Source organism: Halyomorpha halys, unplaced genomic scaffold (assembly GCF_000696795.3).
Source record: "Halyomorpha halys isolate HHAL.00 unplaced genomic scaffold, Hhal_1.1 Scaffold916.1, whole genome shotgun sequence".
NCBI lineage: Eukaryota > Metazoa > Arthropoda > Insecta > Hemiptera > Pentatomidae > Halyomorpha > Halyomorpha halys.
Window position 1 is genome coordinate 563007 of NW_027108073.1, and position 20209 is coordinate 583215.

Consider the following 20209-nt stretch of genomic DNA (forward strand, 5'->3'; position numbering starts at 1 on the left):
TAGAAATAAAAAATTATCGAAATGAATATGACATTATCAACATTAAATATCAAAATACTATAATTAACAAATATTGATATTTCGATTAAATAATATGACCCTATACATTTTTAGACTACAACTATTAAGGTGCGACTTTTTTTTTTTTTTTTTTTAGAAACCGATATTCCGATATTATCGGAGGGAAATATCGATATTCCGATATTATCGGTTACTGCATATCGATATCAAAATATCGGATATCGGAGACAAAATATCGATATTTCGATAATATCGATATCGATATCCCATCCCTAGTTGGAAGGAGCTATATATACCTAGAATTCCTAGGGCTACAGGTATTTATTATTTTTTTTTTTAACAATTAACTTTTGAAAGTATTGATTTCAATAATAATAAACCCATAGACCAGCACATGCTCTTTAAATCAATTACATTTTCTAAAAAAAAAAAGAATCCTAAATAGCACCTATAAGCAAATTTGAGTTGTTGTTATTGATTGTTGCTTAAAAGCGTAAAACCCTCTGGTCATCAATGCCTATGGAATGATAAAAGTTTAAAAAAAATAATAAAAAATAAAGATTAAAAAAATAAAATAAATAAAAAACATAAAAAAATCAAAATCAAAAAGGAGTTATAATTTATAAAGAAGGCGACGTGCTTTTAAAAATTCAAATACTAATGTAATTTTAGCTTCCTGATTTCCGAGAGCTTCTGATAAATTTGGTGTCAGTCCTATCCTGTTTATTATTGGCAAATAGTGAGTACATTCTTCAAAAATATGTCTAATCGTAAGAATGGACTGACAATATTTGCACGTTGAAGGTGGTAGTTTTCTGATCAGGTGAGAGTGCGTGAGGAGAGTATGACCTATTCTCAAGTGGGCCAGAGCAACCTGCTCCCTGCGGCTGTTGCGGTAAGATGTTGACCATTGTTTTACTGATCGTTTCATTTCTTTTAATTTACTCGGAGCTTTCATCCCACTTGGCCTGCCATTTTTCTAATATTTGTAATTTAAGGGGTGTACTGAGAAGGGCGTTGCCTCGGCCAGGGAGCATGAGTGCCTCTCTGGCAGCTTTGTCTGCGAACTCCTTACCACAATGCCAATGTGGCTTGGAGCCCAAATTTGAGTATAAAATCTATTAGTAATGTTTTACCAAAATTTTTACTGTTTGAAGTAGATTCTAAAATCTACAATTTCCCAACTATTCATTTTTTCACATTGTTAGAGAGAGGAGAAATGGCAGACTTCTCCCCTTGTAACATCCTTGGTCTTGATGATGCCAATATTAATAAAACATTTATCGGTTATTTTTCTACTGGTGTTTGATAAACTGTGATTCCTTTTGATTTAGATTTATTTTAGAGTAACCTCATCCAATATTGAGTACTGGCACAATTAATGATTCCATCAGTATCACGCCACTGTAATCAGTTGGCCTATCTTTTTCGAATATGAGTAAAGACTAAAAGTAATTACTTTTTATCTAACAAATTAATATTTAAATATATACCAACTTTAGGGAAAATCAAAACACCATTAAAACTTCATATAGTCGAATTACAAATGAAATACATTAAGTCAAATTTTTATAGTTTGAGTTATTCAGTTTTCCAGTCTAAAATGTTAAAAAGTTTAGTCAACTACAAAGAATTTATTACTATCATAAAGATCTGTTGATAAAATGTAAAATTAATGTAATATAATTTCCAACCTAATGCAGTTGGACAGCACTATTTTTTTAATAATCGTTTCTTCATAACATAAAAAAAACTTTATAAAATATCTCAAAACTTCAATTTTTGACTTTTTGTATTACACTTGTAATCCAATAATACAAAGGATATATTTATTTATTGGATGACTTTTCTGACTAATTTTTATCCATTTTCAAACCTTATTCCTATTGTGTAGAAGGAGTTATTAGTATGTTAGGAGCAATTAGGGAACTGAAATTAACATAATGCACAGCAGAGATATATTAATTATGATGACAAGAATTTATAATTTGATGAAATACATTCAATTGACAATTTGACAAGTGTTATAATCCTTAGAATTTGGTCTAGAAATGGACAAAAATTGAGCCAAAACATCAACAAATATGAAGTTTTATGGGTCTACTGATTGTCCCAGAAGTTGGTATATAGAAGCATATATGGTCATTAGAAAATAGTTTATATTACTACGTTGAATAAGTATTTAACAAATTTATAACAATCAATCTGTGAAGGTGTATTTCAAATTAAGCTCAATATAGGAAATGGTCTATATTATCCATAAATAATAAATTTAAATTAAAATGTATCTAGATGTGTTATTATCATAAAAATAATAGGTATTGAACAAGATTTTATAAAATTTATAAATAATTCAATTATTATCAATTGATAAAACAAAACATAAATTAAATGCAATTTCAAAGAGCAGGAATGCAACCATATTCCATTAATAAATAAAAGTATACATAAAAATGGTATAATCACAAATAATAAAAATTATCAGTTACAATTACATCCAGTAAAAAATTATAACAACATAATATGATCAATTTCATTTCTTCAAACTCAATAAAATTTACAGAAAATTTTAAATACAATTATATTTAGGAATTACATAGACATGTTGATATTTTTTTTTCATTTACATAAATTATAAAAATATTATAATTTTTCAAAGAAAATATGTAACATGGTATAGAAAGTTCTTTGTTGTTTTTCTACATAAATTTTTTATAAAATAGCATTCTATGTAATAGTAGGTAAAAGTAAAATTAAAAAATGGTCATTTTTCTCTTAGTCTCACGAAGGGTTTGTTCCCGCTCGACTTTACCATCAAAACTCTTCAAAGACTGTAAATTCCCCCTTTCGTGTTCAAGCTTGGACATGATATTTTTATACGGCACTGAATCCGGCTTCTGCCTCGTCAAGGACTCGCTCAGGATATATATCCTCTTCTCGGACTCCCGTATATCCTCAGCAATCTTAAACCTTTCTACGTTCAGTTCACGACTGGTCGTTTTGGCTATTTTGTTGGTTATAGATTGATTTGACTTTGTCTTTGAAGATGTACCTGGTTCTACAAAAATATAACAAGATATAAAAATTGCATTGATAAGAGTAAAATAAAACTTGGCTAAAATATATAAATTATTTTTGAGATATACACATCATAGAAAATATATAAAATTATTTACAATTATCATTAAGGCAACAAAAGGGCTCTCTACTTCTAGATATGTTATAGTGAATCATTAATGCATAAGTTGAGGAAGGATGATGTAAATAGTACTTGTGGGTTTGGAATTATATAAATTTTTCATAAATGCGTATAATATAAAATATTTGAGAGAAAAATACTGCAGGAAGAAGCAGCTGAGACTGATGAAAGTACTAGCAAGTACTTGTTGGAGAGCTGATGGCAAGTTGATACTATTGGTCAACACAAGTATTATTCGATATAATAAGTATAATATTAAGGTAGTATAGTATATTCTTCTGCAAAAAGAAATCACCTCTTACTTTAGAATCAATACACCACTCTGGAATAAGGGTTGCTACAGTAGCCTTTAGGACCATTGTTACAGAGGGCCTATAGCTCCTCTACTTAACTGAAGACAAGAACTAATTAACAATTATGAAGTAAAGATAAAACTCCAGCCAACAAACCCTGCTTACCCCCACATATTTAACCCTCGTCACACAAGGAAATATGAACTAAATCCAACAAGAGCTGCACCATTAGGCATCAGAAAAAAAGAACTCAGAGAAATCTATAACATACCCACAAACAATATTGATCCAATATTTAGACCACACCCAGGCCCCAAAAATATAAATTTCAAGAAAACATGCAAAAATATTTGGAATATGAAATAATATAAACTAATGGCTCAAAACAAAATGAGAATGTTGGCTTTGCAGTAACTAAGAATGAGTTTCTTAAGAAGTATAAATTACCCTTGTATACCACAATTCATACAGTAGAACTATAAGCGATTACCACAGGTCTTTATTCATAGAGAGTAATAGCTCAAAAATATTAATTTTTTCTAACTCAATCTCTTCAGAACATAGCAAATTTAAATAAAAATGGTATAGTAAATCAAGCACACGATTATTTAAAAATTTTAAATGAACTGATTAAAAGTGTGATTTTCTCTGGAACCCACGGACACTTAACGACGAATAGTTCAGTTAAAGAAGCTGCTAATGTGAGTATCATACCTCTCCAAATATATACGCTGAACGACATCAAAATAACTCCGAAGTATATAGTCTAGAAACACTGGGAGTCAATGTGGGCAGAAAATCCATAGAACAAACAAGTTAAGAAATACTAAAAATATAACAAAACAGTGGGTAAGCAAAGGAGAGGAAGTAGTAGAAATCAGGATGAGGATTGATCATAATAACCTAACTCACGTATACTTGGTTACAAAAGAGGATCAACCAAATGCGAAACCTCCCAATCCCCATTAACTGTCCAACATATAATAGAGGATTGCGCATTGCTATAACAAACTTTTGTGAAAAATGGAATACCACGTTGTAGAGAAGTGGCACTGAAGGATTCAGACAAGTCAATTGATAATATCTTAAAGCTGTTAGTAGGAAGCCAATTATACTATACCCAAAGATATAAGAATTTAAGAGAATCATATTGTAAAAAAAATATTAAATTGGGCCACTAAAAGAAGATTAGTCCAAGTAGACAAAATTATAGCTTCTCTATTACAGAACTTCACCACAAAACATTTTACAAGACACCAATTTTATTCTCTATCAGCAATGTTCACTCTTCTATAACGTAAAAAAGCCATAAATTAGGTTGGTATAACTCACAATTCCAGAACATCTTTGTTCATTTATCTAGAGAAAAGTTATGATCACGAAGATAATTTAAAATTAACATCCGCCAATTTTCAATTTTTTTTTGGGTGTATATGTACTTAGTAGAAAAAATGTTTAAGACAACAATGTAAGATTGTTGATATACTATGAATTCAAAATGCAGTATGTTACATTTTAAAACCATTCTCACGAAATTAAAAATAATAAAACATTTTATCTTAATTAGTTTCATTTTAATCCAAGGTGAACTGTTTATAATGAAAATAAAATACATATCATTGCTTCAGCTGTGATGTTTCATTGATAGAAACAAATCTCTATACCATTTACAATAAAAAACAAAAAACAAATCAGTGCATTATTCAAGAAAAATTCTGAAAGAATTCTTAAAGTGAGGAAAAATTATAAATGTATCCAAGAAAACAATGTGAAAAAGAAGGATGTATTGATTTTTTTTTTTTTTTTAAAATATCGTTTTATTGATTTTAACAGACTAATGAGATATCACAGCCAAACGACAATATGTACGTAATTCTATAATTTCATTTTTATATTCTTTGTATTATATGCACCCTCTTCTAAACAGATGCCTCTTTATAACGGACAAAATCATTTTCTCTGATGGTGTCCAACATGTAGAGGTTTCACTGTATAGATATGAAACCTAAATGTCACAGAATTAGATTTTATTGAATACAAGCTTAGATTACTGCACTGATTTCTAGAATTCCAGATTATAACCACAGTGAAGTACCTCATGAATAATGTTTGGTTTTTCATTTTTGTGGGTCATTGTTATATGAGCTCAGGCTTCATGTCTATGCCTGAGCATAGAATTTCTAAATATAAAGATAAATTTCACTCATAATGAATCTATAAATATATATTGTAATATGCTCTTTTTGAGTAAATAGTATATTTTGATGTATAAAGGGTTTTTGATATGTTTTATTTTATGTATCATTTTAATATTGTTCATTTGTTTTGTTTATCCAAAAAGCAAGCTAACCAATTTTCATTGTCCATAATAAATTTGTGATTCAAAACAAAACCAAGATGGCGGTACGTATCCTTCAGTCAACAAGTCCGTTGAATCAAGGCTATGTTGAGCAGATTCAAATATCATAAAAACTATTTTAACTCTTCCCATCATAATTGAAAATACAGTAAATTTAAGAAAAAATAGAAGTCAAGAAATAGTGCTAAAGAACAATATTCAGAAAGTAAATCATTTGCAAAAATCCCTAACTGTTGTGCAAGAATCGATGTTTACATGGAACATCGAGGCAGGTTTTGATTTTGAGTTCATTCGTTGTTTGGGCACGCAGGAGAAATTATGTTTGCAGGATGAGGAGGTCCTCATCAATTTCTGTCCAGCAAGAGTGGACAGTTTGAAAAAGGAAGACAACCAAGAAGAAAAGCACTCTTAGTTTGGATTGCCTGGTGAGAGGACGTCCGTCGGCTGGAAGCGAGAAAGTTTGGAAGCCATTGTTGTGAGAGAGACATAGCTTTTAGGAAGGACTGGACGCCATTTTGAGTAGGACATAGCATTATAGAAAAGAAGATACCAAGAATCATCAAAAGAAGAGTATATGAAATTGGTTAGTTTTTATTATACCTAAATTTAATTACAATTGTAAATGAGATATTAATTTAATTAAGTGTAATTATTGTAAGTGTCTGTTTCTGATTGCCTAGCAACCCGCCCTGAAATTAAGAGTCTCTATTATATTATAAAATTGAAATAAAATTCTATTATCCATTTGATAATAAAGTTTTTTAAATTTAAACCCTAGCTATCTCCTTTAAATTTGAATTTAGTTTAAAAACGATTAAAATTCTTTTTATTTTATTTTAAATAATTTTAAATTATTACATAATTGATATAAAATTTACATTCGAATGCAAACAAATTTAATACCTGCAGCCGCATTAAGTTCTCGGTTGATGAAATTGAAGACGTTATGCTTTTCTCTGTGTTTCTGCCTTCTGTAAGCCTTTTCTGATCTCCTGATTTCTCTTAGTGCTAACTTCTTTTGTACTTTTTCAGCTGAGAAGAGATCTTTTGAACCACCAGCAGCTTCTTTCAAATTCATACAATGATCTGAAAGAGTTTAATATTAAAGAAATTTCTATAAGGAACAGTAAAAATACTTTATTACTGGGCATTGTGTTTTTCCAAATGGTGAAAAGTGGTGGTCAGACTCAAAAGATATAAAAGGGAAAAATCTAAATTCTTAATCTGTAACAACGCGCAATTCTTGGTTCGCTATTCTTCCAGTTGGTGATGAGAATAGACTCGAAACAGTAAAAAACTTTTATTGAAAGCCTACATTTTGATTCAAACTGCTGGTCCTCATGAAGACTAAATTAAAAAGAAACAAAACAAAGCTAGTAACGTAAGCTCATACGTTATTAGTTCAGTTTTATTTTTTCAAATTTAAAGTTTACAAATTAAAAATAAAGCAAGTTAAGTTCTACTTACCTAGTGATTTTCCAGCAGGCAAGACCAAGGCCTCAACTGGATCTAACCTTCCTTCTCCGTTCTTACCAAGTCCACAACCGACGACGTAGCCCATTTTTGCCATTAACTTTGAGCCAATGCCCTGCAAAAGTTTGAAAAAATAACCATGATTTCAATAATAGTATAATTTGAAAACAAATATGTGACCACTATTTTTGTTTAGCTCTAAACTCCAAGTCACATACATTTAAGTCAGTTATGTCACTGAGGAGATAATTAAAAGAAATTTTTTTTTGGTTTGGTGAGTTCAGGTCTGACTGAGATAATAATAATTATTTATTTAAAAACAATTTTGATAAATATTAATTTACATTTTACAATATTTTAAGAAAAAATTATGTTATATGATAAGGTGATAACCAGAGTCCTAACCTGTTGAAGGTAGGTTTTGTTTGGAGTTTGCAAATGAAAATAATAGTAAGAAAAGAGGTTAGTAAAAGTTTTAAATTTGGGAAGGAATTGTATAGAAGAATTTGTAAGTAGGAATCAATTTTTTAATAAAACAAAAAAAATGTATAATGTTATTGTGATATTATTTTAATGATTAATTATTTAAAGATGGGACAAAGGCAATTAGCCGGCATTTAAAGAATTTTAAAAGAAAAAATGAAAACAAAGTAAAGGTAAGACCAAAAAAATCAGTTTGTAAGTGAAGGAAATAATGAAATTGTTATAAAAGTAATTAAAAGGAGCTGTTTGTAGGAATCCTTGAAAATGACCCAAGTGGTCAAAACGTTGGAAGTTTAAAAAGAATAAAGTTGAGAAAAAGGATCAAAATTGTTTTTAAATAAACTAAACCACTCTCAAACAAGTATATTAATAAAAAATAAATAATTATTTAATTGATGGAAATGAACAGCACTTTGGTGGATTAATGAAGAATTAATAATTTAATAGCTAAAATTCAAAACTCTTCTTCGAAGATTATTTAGGATGGCACTAATGTCTAAGGAAGAAGTTATTAATTATATGAATATTATTAATTAATTAATAATATGAGGGACCAAGGCTGCCAACCACTGTACAATTATCATATTAAAGTCTAGAATTATAGGCATTATTTCATTACTGAGACAAATAATTTAAAAAAATATATTATTTTTTAATGTTTTATTTTTATTTGTAGTTTTGCAACATGTTTGAGTTTTGTAAAGCACTAACTACTCTGCACATGGACGAAAGTTTATGCAAGGTAAAGGTAATAGTATTTCTCTAACATAAAATAAACCTTTTATTATATTTATTATTATAGCAACAGGATACGTAGAAATGAACTGTTACTAGCAATAACGTAAGTATATATTTCTATTGATCTGTTGCCGATTCATATAAAAATTTGGATTCATTCAGAGAATTAGAATTAGTTAAGCTGTTTAATTTCTCAATAACAAAACAGCTATTGGGTTTTTATGTTGCTTATTGGAAGCACACAACAGGGATTTCAAGCACATTCTAGCATTTGGTATTTTTTTCGTATATTCTCAGAAAATAAGACTCATGAACAGTATCAATACCATCGGAGCGTGGTGGGGCTCCATTTAAAATATATTTCATAACCCCTAGAACAACGAATCCTAAACATTTTTTGCCACAGCACCCTTTTGGGGCTAAACAAATTTCGAGGTACGCCTGTTGGGCTAAAAATAGGACACCCACTTTGGAAACTGCTGCCCTAAAAATTCATACTTACAGACCTAAAATATGAGGAGTTGAGAACCAGAGTGAACTATCCCATATTTTGAAAATTTAATATAAAACCAATTTTTTGGTAATGTAAACAAATACATTTTTAAAATCTGTTCCTTAATAACAGAAATGTAATTTATAAAGTAAAGCAATTTGACAAAAATTTTAAAAATCTTTTAAATAGAGGCTGTTCAGTCCAAAAGTATGTTAAGTATTTTTATTTTATACCAAGAGCTAAGGCGTGGAGTAATTTTATTGTCATAAGAACCAGGGGGCAACATTTAGTGGTATAGAGACTAACAAAAACCCATGGTACAACCTATCAAACAAGGTGGGAACTACTACCTGATATGGCTAATCCTCGGTCGGTTCTGATATGCTGAATTAATGGAGTAATAATAGCTTTCTTGGTTACTAGCATTCAACTAAGTAACATGACTGGCTAGAAACACGGTTCCAACCGTGGCTCAAGGAGCATGCAGCCCAGAGGCCGGCCATACATATATCACTCAGCAGCAACACAGAATCTGGGTGGCCCATCAAAGTATTGGGATTAAATAAGCAGCAACCAGGCTAAATGAGCATAATTTTCAACTTAGAATCTGGTTCTTGATCACCATCTTGCATGAGGACTGTAACACCCCATTCTCATGAATTTGCCTTCATCTCAACTCAGAAATAGACTGCTTTCCCCATCTCAAAATTAATTTTTAATTATTAATTAATTTACTAACAATATTATATAAATTTTTGGCTTATCCCCTCAACCATTGTATTTTCTTTCATTTCCAATATATCAGCTTAATTTTATCATTCTTTTCTAATATTAAAAAATCCCTTCTGAAATAGAATATTAAGATAAAATCACAATCTGACTTTCCCGCACTTTAGATCAGGGAAGACCTGATGCGGATCAGAAAGTTTCAAAAAAATTACAGCAGGTTGGCAAATCCATTCTTATTCTCAACACCTCATATATAAATAGCCTAAAAAACTGATTACTAGTATTTTGATAAATAGTTCTGATAGTTGAAGAATAAGAACCTTGGTAAACTTCTCCCAGTCACCTAACCGCTGTGCCTGAGGTTCCTTGCTAAGGCTGAGCTCTACCATTTCTTCCTGGCGGCTGTCAAAACGCTTTCTTAACAACTCTTCGTCCATTTCATCATCAGTGGTAAGATCACTGCTATCAGCATCTAAATAATCATTAACTTTTAATCATCCTCTTAAACTAGAGTTGTGTTACAATCATCACAACAGCTTAGAATGGGATTATAAAATGATGTAAGACTCAATAGTGAGAACGACTAATTAAAGAAACTATCATCATATTTAAGAAAGCTTGTAACTGTTTTACATTGTAGGATCTTGAAATGAGTAATATTTAAAAATCAATACATCAATAAAATTAAAAATACAAATATCTTTTGATCCTTTTTTCTCATTTTGTTTATACTTCTCCTATGTTTATCAAGGAAACTCTTAAAATTGATTTGTCCAAGTTTAAAATTTTTTTTCATATTGCTAGTTTCTATGCTCAAGAAGATTATAAACATTTATATTCTTATTTTATCATTATAAATATTGAACATTTTTTTATTTGCACAATATAAAAATTTACACTCTAATCAAAATCCTTATTTAGTTAAAGTAGGTCAAGGATTAACTTACTATACATAGTATAATATTACAAGTTACAAACTCGCTTAACCGAGTTAAAGGTTTTAAACTCTATAAGATCCTGAAAATGTTGTTCTGAGAAACACAATAAACATTTTCCAATCATAAAATCATTTTTGTTACCTTTGAAGTTAATTAAGAGTTTCTCTTATGATTGAAATTAATTTTGAATGATAAAAAAAAAATTGGTGATTTATTTAAGTTTTTTTCTATCTTATTAACTTTCTATAAACCAAATTATATCAAAGTTCAATAAGTAATGTTTTGAAAGTATTTTAATACAAATATATTTTAACTTTATTAACATATTTACTAAAAATATTAATAAAAAAAAATATAATAACAATAATTTTAGAGTTACCATCATTAGTGAGAGGAAAGATGTCATGAATTGGCACCGCTGCAAAATTACCCTCATGTTTCACCAGCACTTGTTCATCGGATGAAATTTCTTCGATAACCGTTGATTTCCAGACTTTCATATCTTTAATTTTCGCTAGTACCCTGCTTCCCCTCTTTAAATTGGTAAAATTTGGCTCTCTTCAAAAACAGTAATCAAATTAGTACACAAATCTAACTATATGGTGTAAATTATGTTGAAATGGATATAGACTCCGAAATAAGGATGAAGATAAAACTGCAAACAGATCCATTACTCATATCACAATCCTGGCTCTGTGCTGAAACCTTCTTGCAAATATTCTATTTCAGAAACTGACCATTAGCTGAAATACGAAAAGTTACCGTTAATACAAAAGTTATACTAAAGGGAAAGATGTTATTTATCCACAAACTAAAGTAAGAGTTCTGATATAAATAACTGTAACAAGCAGTTTGGTACTTTATATTTTTAAAAATCTAAATATTTTTTTTAATAATCTAAAAAAAAATATATATATATATAAAACTTAAACATATCCACTGCCTCCTACTTTTAAAATTATAACATAGTAAATCTTTTAGATAATGATATTACTAAACAACTTGACTTTAGTTGATATTTTAATCACTTACTCAGGATATAAAATGTTATTGCACAAAACACAGAGTTCATTACAACTTATATATCATTACATTGTAGTCTAAAAATAACCTAAAACCATCAGTCCAGGAGCTAGTTTCCAAAAACCTAATTATTAAAATAGTCCAAGACCCTGTGTAAAAAACTTGACATATGGTGATGATGAAAACTTGGTTGATAACTTTGATAGCAATTATTTGAATTTTTATTGCATTTCCAATGTAGAAATGAGAGCCTGCCAACCAGATACCTGCTAAAATGATGGCTGCTTCAAAACATTAAAAAAAAATTTTCATATGGAACTGCACATCTTTAAACTACCTACCTACAACATTAGAAAACCTAATAGAACATCATATGAAGTAGAATAAATTTGTTAAAATATGCACCTAAAAAGAAGTGTTTACATTCAACAGTTCCCGAGATATACTATTAAGGAACATTTCACAAGAAATATACTGAAAAATCAGTAGTTAGTGAATTTATTTTGGGAAATCTATATTTCAAGAATTATTAGACACAAAGATGTCAGTCCGCACTCAAATTAAAGCTACTTAAATGTACTATAAAGTACTTTATAACATTTTACTTCATAGGAGTAATAGTTTTTATACTTGCTAAAATAAATTCACAAAATGTTGATTTCTATTTATTCAGACAAAACTTTTGGTTTATGAAAAAATATATCTCAGGAACCATTAAATGTTCAGATGTTTACTAACACTCAAATCAAAGCTAGTTTCATTTACTATAAAGTAGTTTATAATATTAATCTTTGAAGGAGTAATAGATTTTAATGATATTTCTAAAAATGAATTGATTAATAGTTGTTCGGACAATATTTTTTAATTAAAATATCATAAAAAAGACTACCCCTATGAAGATAAATGTTATAAACAACTTTATGGTAAATTAAACTAGCTTTAATTTGAGTACTGGCGGACTGTATGCCTAAAGGTTCCAAACAACTAGAAATCAATATTTTCTGAATTTATTTTGGCAAAAATCGTGAAAACTACACAACAAAAACAAGTACAGGTTATACAAAGAGATAAATTATTGTTTAGCAATAATTGTTAACGTAGCAACTGGTTTGCAGAATAAAAAGAATGAAATAAATCAACGTATCATCCAAATAATACACATCCAACTTATATGTAACAAAAACGATGGTTGTTAGAATAAAAATAAAAATATCTAATGCATTCTACTCTCCAAATAAGTTTAAATAACTTCAAAATTTTTTTAACTGCATATTTATAGTTTCTGAATGGGTCTACAAAATATACTTTTTTAATAATTCAGACAAAATCATTGGATTTAGGGCTATCTAATAAAAAGGTGTATTTTACTATTCATTAAAAATATCGGTAGTGGCATAGATAGAACATAAATAAATAAATAAAAATAAAAACACAAAGAATTGGTGAGTACACCGAACTAGAAAATTGTTAACTGAGGCGATTATTTGGTGTCTACAATTTAAAACAGCAACAGGAATGACAAGAAGAATTTTAGTGAATGAGATAAAATGCTGTATTTGCTTGAATAAAGTTTCGTTTTTTTTTTCTGGGATTTTCTTGTACAAAAAGGATATTCAAGATAGATCTAGAAAAGTTTGATTTCAACCAAATTAGTGGCTTTTAAATCATTTCATAGTTGATTGTGATGGGAGACTAAATAAAATTGATATTAACAATAAGAGAAAATATTTCATTTACTATCATACATTGTCGGGTGAAGAAATGAAATTTTTAAAAATTGTTCTAGGAAAATGGTATGTTTAAAATGAAATTTGAGAAGGAAAATGAAGGTTATATAGAACTTGAGCAGAAGAATAGTCAACGTAAATGGTAATTAGATGGAAGAGAAACTACCCGAATGAGGTATGTTTATACAGAAACAAAAAGGAATATTCTAATTTAAAACCTTCATTGTAATATTTGATGCTACTGAGTAACATAGTGATTGATTAACTAATTTACGCATGCTTATTTCTGTTTCGAAATATATATAATGAATTTGAAAACTGATTTCTTATGTTACTAGTTATTTTTTATCCCTCCAACATTTTTTCTTTGGTAATTATTTGCAAAATGGGAGTAAACTTATATTAGGGACCAACCTAAGAGGAAATAAAGTAATGCAAAATATATTTGTGATTGATGGACTAGATTGAATAAAAATCATAATAAGTGAAAGTAATAAAAACATATTTTTAAAAGTCCTTGCTAGATAATTTCATACTTTCTCCTTGATTATTTCTTATCTAGCTTATTCGAAAAACAATTTTATATTAAACTTTTATTTTTCAAAATGTGTCCATAATATGTTACCTCGATAGTCAAAATTCTACATATACAATTTATTTATATAAACCTTATGATAGCATAAGTTGCATAAAAAAGTGATTTAAAAAAACTGCATGTAACAGAAATCTCATAATAAAAAAAAATATAAATATAGTGATTTCAATAAAAGGTACAGCACAAAGCACAGAATAGTTTAAATAAATTAAAATATTTCTTAAAATGCTATTTAAAATATTACTTATTTGTAAACATATAACTGATGAGTATTGATGTTTTTGAGTGTCAGACAACAATATCCAGACAAATATACATTTTAATGTTTGAGCAAGGGGGAAGGAATCATAAATACAAAGTAGTAAAATGTATACTAATTATACACATTCTGCATATAATTATTATATATACAGTATAGTATTATATAAATAATAAATATATACTAGTCATATATAACTGAATAGCCTCTTGGTAAATACAATTTTTAATATAAAAAACTTTTGTTTTCTAGTTGTGGCAATGAGCATTAAGAACGTGTCCAGATATAACATAAAAGGAATTAGATTAATTCTAAAATAGAAATATAGATGTAAAGTAAGTTACCAACCATGCAAAATAAAAACATCCAAACTAAGTAGTTTTATTTAGTAATGAAAGAGTAGATTTGATATTGTTCCCTAATTATGTAGCTCTTTACTTATAATTTGCATGCATAGGGAAGTTATGTACAATCAAAGTGCTCTTTCAGATTTGTAACCTTTCAACTTTTTTCTAACAAAAAGGATTTACTTGGTCATATATGAAAACAGGTGCATACAATCCAAAATGAACATGGGGTTCATCCAAAAGTATAAATGTATATATAAAAGAAAATTCTATCTCACCTGTATTCTTTTAGTTCTCCAAAAGGTACAAAATAACCATGGGAATAATTACACTTCTCTTCGCCAAAGTTACATCTGTCATCAAGAAAATACGGACATGTGACCATATCTTTTTCGGTTGGATTCGTGAACAGAACACGGACCTAAAATAAATAAATAATTCAAATTGAACATTCTGCTAGACTATGCAAAGGCAACATCAAATATTGACTAATTATATGCAATATTAATAAGTTATGTCCTAACAATTGGACAACTGTATCGGCAGCTTTTGATAGATGCAGTTAGAAACTGAATGTATGCAGAAATTCAAGCATAGCAAAGCTATCTTGAAACTTTTCCGCTTTACTTTTTCAAAATATATTTGTCTTGGTTTGAAAAAGTTCTAATTAACAAAATTGTGTTTTCCCTAAGAAATCACTCACAACAAAACAGTTTACCTACAAATAAATTTCAGTGCCCTTGGTTCTAATATAGGAACTGTGATATAGTTCTATCAATAAACATTTTATAGAAAATTGTAACTTTGAAGCACTGAATTTTTAAAATTATGGTAATAGCAGTAAGAACCTTGTCAAATCAAGGTCACAGTATCTGAAGTGTAAATGATTAAACCTAATTGTATACATACAAAGAAACTGTATTCACAGTTGACTGTGATTCAGTCGATTCCATGTCAGATTGCGATCTGAATTGATTTTTTGTTAGTAAGAATTTACATGAAAATGAGTCAAATTTTCATAAATTTGTCTCAAACAATGAAGAAAAGTTGTCAAAGGAGGATCTCAGTGACTTTTTCTAAATCATTTTCGATTTATGAGCAACAAAACACAAATTATCAATTGTATTCTAACAGTAGAATGTCAGGTCCATCATATTCATCAAGATGAACTAAGAAAAGAGAGGACCTCAAAGAAGTGTAGGGTCATAACACAAATAATGAAATGTTTGAACTTGTAGAAATGGGCAAGTGTAGCTTATGATTAAAAACTAGAAAATAATCAAATTATCAAAGTAACATGAGAAAACAGATGAAGTTAAAACTATATGGCTAAAAGATAAAAAAACAAAACAGATAATGTATTTATATGATTGGCATATGGTAAAACTGATTTTGTAGGACAAAAAAAAAATATAATAAAGTAAAAGAGTTAACTCATTGCACGACAGCTGGGTCTGTAGGAAAAATATTTTTGTTTAGAAAAAAATTCTTATAAAATAAAAACATTGCTTATAATTCTTTTATAACCGTTGTTATACATAACTAATAACGTTATTAACCACTAGAACTAACTTAGTCAAGTTTTGGAGTGATACTCAGCGAGAGTATCCTAACTGTTATGAGTGTTAATTGTGTTTATGAGATTCGAGTAACATGACTTTAAATATTGTACATTTGACTTACTGTTAATATGCAAATACTAATAATATCCAGTAGACAAATTATATTATCAGACCCACCTGTCACCAGAAAGCATTAATTAGAATCATCTGCCAGGTTATGGATAAAAATATAAGAACAAAATTTTTTTTATAGCTAAGCAAATTTAGTATTCAAATAACAGTTAAAATGCTTGAGTATAAAAATTAAATAAATTCTTGAAAATTTAACCTTAATGTGATCGAGATCACTGATGGACTCATTTGTTTCTATACCAGAAACTAATGCATTATGGTAACCAGTCGAACCAGACTTATTAGTGTAAGGTGCCTGGCATTTCATTCCTACAATTTTCTCCAAATCTTCCTAAAAAAAAATTCAAGGTTATTATGATATATTAAAACAAAAACATAAAAAAAAACCATGTAAAGTCAAGTAGGAAACAAATTTACTCACGAAGATTGAAGGAGTTTCTTCTTCAGTAGATAAGTTTTCTTCTTTCTCATTTTCGTCACTTTTACCTTCATTTTTGTTATCTACTTCTTCCAACTCTGCCTGAAAATATTTGCGGGTAAGGACTAGTGAGTTATGAATAAAAACAATAATGTTTCTATCATAGATCAGGAAAAAATGTTCATAAAAGTGTTCTATCATTCTTTTTAAACCATCTTTTGCAATTTAACTATTAATTTGTAACAATGATAATAGTCTTGAGATAGGATAATGTTATGTACATGTGACTGTGTGAACTCTCTATTCAATTGTGAGCTTGTAGCTATTCAATATATTTAGATGTATTCCAGTAAATTAAAGCTTCATCAAGCCGTCATTTTTAAAAACACAAATTTTCTAATGTATATGTTAATGTATGGATGGAGTTTGGCCACTTATCCTTTATTTATAATAAGTTTGGTTAGCTGTTTATTTTAGTTTACAGTACAAATTCCTTAAAATCTTAAATGTACCTTAATATGTCACAATAGCCATTATCAAGTACACTATCACCTTGTAAGAGATATAAATTATTAAAAATATAGCGAATAGAGAAAATAGCAATCATGAAAAAAAAATTATAATCATATGTTTATAATAAATAAGAAAGTAAAGTATTAGGCAAGCATAATATGAATAATCTTGAGAAACTGTAAATCTCGGGAGGATAGCTTATGAAAAATAAGTTTATACAGGTTTAATAATTAATTATCTTCTGAAAAGCTATGGATTATTAGTTCACAACTGTTACTCAGTATGATGTGTGGGCGTAAACACATGTATAAAACAATGAGGAAATGGTTAAACATTGTTGTCAGTGTTACAACTTGACACCATAATACTTTATGGTGAACTACTATTCGTACTTATCAACTGAAAAGGATCTGCTTGTGGTCCATTCATCCCTTAAAATGAGCATCGAGTTGTGATCTAATTAGTAGAAATAATATAAATGTAGGTTACAAGCCACAACAACAGAAAATTGTGAATAAATTATTGCACGCCCACCAGTCAGTTGGAGAGACACTTGTATACTGTTACCCAATAAGCTTTTTTGAAAGTTTTTTTTTTGGAATATCAAGATCATGATGAAATTGCTTTTTCAGATATACAGAGGTGCTAGGCAATCAATCATAAATAATACTTTTTTAGAGGAAAGCAACGAACAATAATAAAGTACTCGATAGAGAACAAAAAACTAGGAAGCCATTTAAACACAAACATTCCTTGAAAAGGAGTAATAAAAAATTAATACTGTTAGAAGTAGGTAGGTAGATTATTCATTGAATATTGAGCAAGAAGCGGTTAAATGACCACCTTAGTCTTGAGCAATTGGTTCCACACTGCGGAATGAACAGAAAATCAAACAAGCTTTTCAAATATTGTCATCATTCATTATAATTTTGAGAGGATAGTGATATCAATTGTTATTGCTACTGTTTACTTTTTCATTGTTGTGTGTAATATAATAAAAACAAAAAAACTCATAGGGTTTTAGTGTAACATTACATTTACTTCAATTCTATGAAAAAATATTAAGAATACAACTTTAATAATAGAAAATTTGATTAAGTTAGGATTTCAAAGAAACAAACCATTATTTACAATGTTATTTATAAAAATTGAAAAAAAAAACAACAGACTGAAATGAGGCTAAAATGTGGGTGGTTTGATGATTAGTTGATTTACTTGATAATCAACATTATCCAACAAAACAACAATTAAAAAAAAATTAATCTTTCACTTGAAAATAGTCGATTTATCACATTGGAGGATTTCAGCATTGGATGTTGAATTGATAAGCTTATAGACTAATCAGGACAAAGGTTTGTTTGGGATATAAATAATAATACTAGATAGAAAAAGCAAAACATGACTCACAAAAAGATAATTGATTTTAAAAACCACTTAGAAAAAATACAAATAACATAATTACTTTAAAAAGGGCATATTCCTTTGCAAATGGGTCTTCATCATCATCATCAACAGCAGCATCAGAACTAGGTTTGTCATTCGCTGACTTAGCACTGTCCACTAAACTATGTAAACTCTCCTGAGTCAGATTCAGAAGTTCTTCAATGTTGTCTCTCAAACTGATTAACTCATCCTTCTCTGTACCAGAGGATGTTGCTGCTATAGTTTGATTAACTTTGTTTAACTAAAACAAACATTCACATTAACTATAACTGACAAATAGCTGAAAGTTGATCAAGGGTCTAGAATACAGTAAGATGAAACATGCCTGTTGTTTATAAACTTCAATAGACTGCTTCAGACTTTCCAAATCTTCCATTTTAGCATTATGTTATAAAAAGTAAGGAAATTCCTTTCAAGTATAATATTCACATTTGTAACCTCACCCGAAAGAGGTTATAATGATGGTTTTGACAACACTGTCCAGAAAGGACTAACAAATATTTTTTTCCGATCAAAACATTTATGTGTGAAGTTTTTCAATAAAAAAACAACTCCATAGGAAAATGAACTACGGTAATACATTATATTAATTTGAACTTTATTAGCTGACTAATATGAACTCTTCATTTCCAATAACTCATCTGTTTTCATTATTCATTTATTTGATTTCACCCTTCCAGAAAAAAATACCACAACTTTGCTGCTTAAGGGACCCCGGAACGGTCAGTCGGAATGAGAGTAAAACCAAAGATGAACATTCATATTTATCATGTAGGGTTGATACTGATGGATTACTGAGAAAATTTTGATATCCGATTATTCAAAATTTGAAGTGGAGAGAAGGCTGCGATTGCTTCATTCACATCATTGCGTTTGATATTAGTAATGAAGAAATAACAATGAAAGCCTAACGAACCGGAAAGTTCGATGCCGATACCACCAATCGCTCTCTACATACATCCTTCCAGTGATTCCCCTCCAAACCCAATTCTACTAAATCAGTTTTAATGAAATCCTCCCATCTACGTTTACCCGTCGGTTCAGTGTTTGTTAACATTTTAGGGATCCGCTCGTTACTAAGCCCTACAACCTTACACGTCCATCTTATACGCCGCAATACTATAACTTGAATTATATTTACCGGGTGTAGGATGTCCCTTAATTCAGTGTTGAGTTGTCTTTTAAATTCTCCCGTTAATTCATCTATTTTCGGTCAGAATATTTTACATAATACTTTGTTTTCGAAAACCTTAAGGCGCTGTTCATCCCTTAGTGTAAGAGGCCAGTTCTCACATCCATAAAGAACAGTGGGAAGGATAGTAGTTTTGTAAATTATAATTTTTAAGTTTTTGGATAGAAGGCGCGAGGTAAGCAGTTTCGAAATTGAAAAATAACAAGCATTCAAAGAAATACTATATTCCCTAGTTTTGCCCATGATTTTACTGCAAGTATAGAATGAATACA

The 20209-nt window shown here is 29.1% G+C and overlaps 1 protein-coding gene and 1 long non-coding RNA gene across 2 annotated transcripts; one reads left to right on the forward strand and one right to left on the reverse strand.

Moving 5' to 3' along the window:
- Positions 1-2488: 2488 nt before the first annotated feature.
- Positions 2489-19777, reverse strand: LOC106687138 (zinc finger CCCH-type with G patch domain-containing protein). Its single transcript, XM_014430853.3, has 10 exons — positions 19071-19777; positions 18765-18986; positions 16793-16891; positions 16568-16702; positions 14956-15098; positions 11106-11284; positions 10109-10260; positions 7340-7460; positions 6776-6958; positions 2489-3079 (listed from the first exon to the last, which is right to left on the reverse strand). The coding sequence occupies exons 1-10, from the start codon at positions 19119-19121 to the stop codon at positions 2775-2777; spliced, it is 1590 nt and encodes a 529-aa protein (XP_014286339.1). The 5' UTR covers positions 19122-19777; the 3' UTR covers positions 2489-2774.
- LOC136795550 (uncharacterized) lies at positions 8324-14702 on the forward strand. The gene is made up of 3 exons (XR_010843173.1): positions 8324-8570; positions 13536-13651; positions 14583-14702. It is a non-coding gene; the product is annotated as an uncharacterized lncRNA (long non-coding RNA).
- Positions 19778-20209: the final 432 nt, after the last annotated feature.

What these genes read in the sequence shown, in the direction of transcription:
- LOC106687138 (XM_014430853.3), bottom strand. Translation starts at nt 19,121, where the DNA reads ATGGAAGATTTGGAAAGTCTGAAGCAGTCTATTGAAGTTTATAAACAA. An exon ending in AAGAAACTCCTTCAATCTTC is followed by an intron (nt 16,703 to 16,792) that starts GTGAGTAAATTT and finishes ATTTTTTTTTAG; the next exon opens with GAAGATTTGGAGAAAATTGT. An exon ending in AGAACTTAATGCGGCTGCAG is followed by an intron (nt 3,080 to 6,775) that starts GTATTAAATTTG and finishes ATATTTTTGTAG; the next exon opens with AACCAGGTACATCTTCAAAG.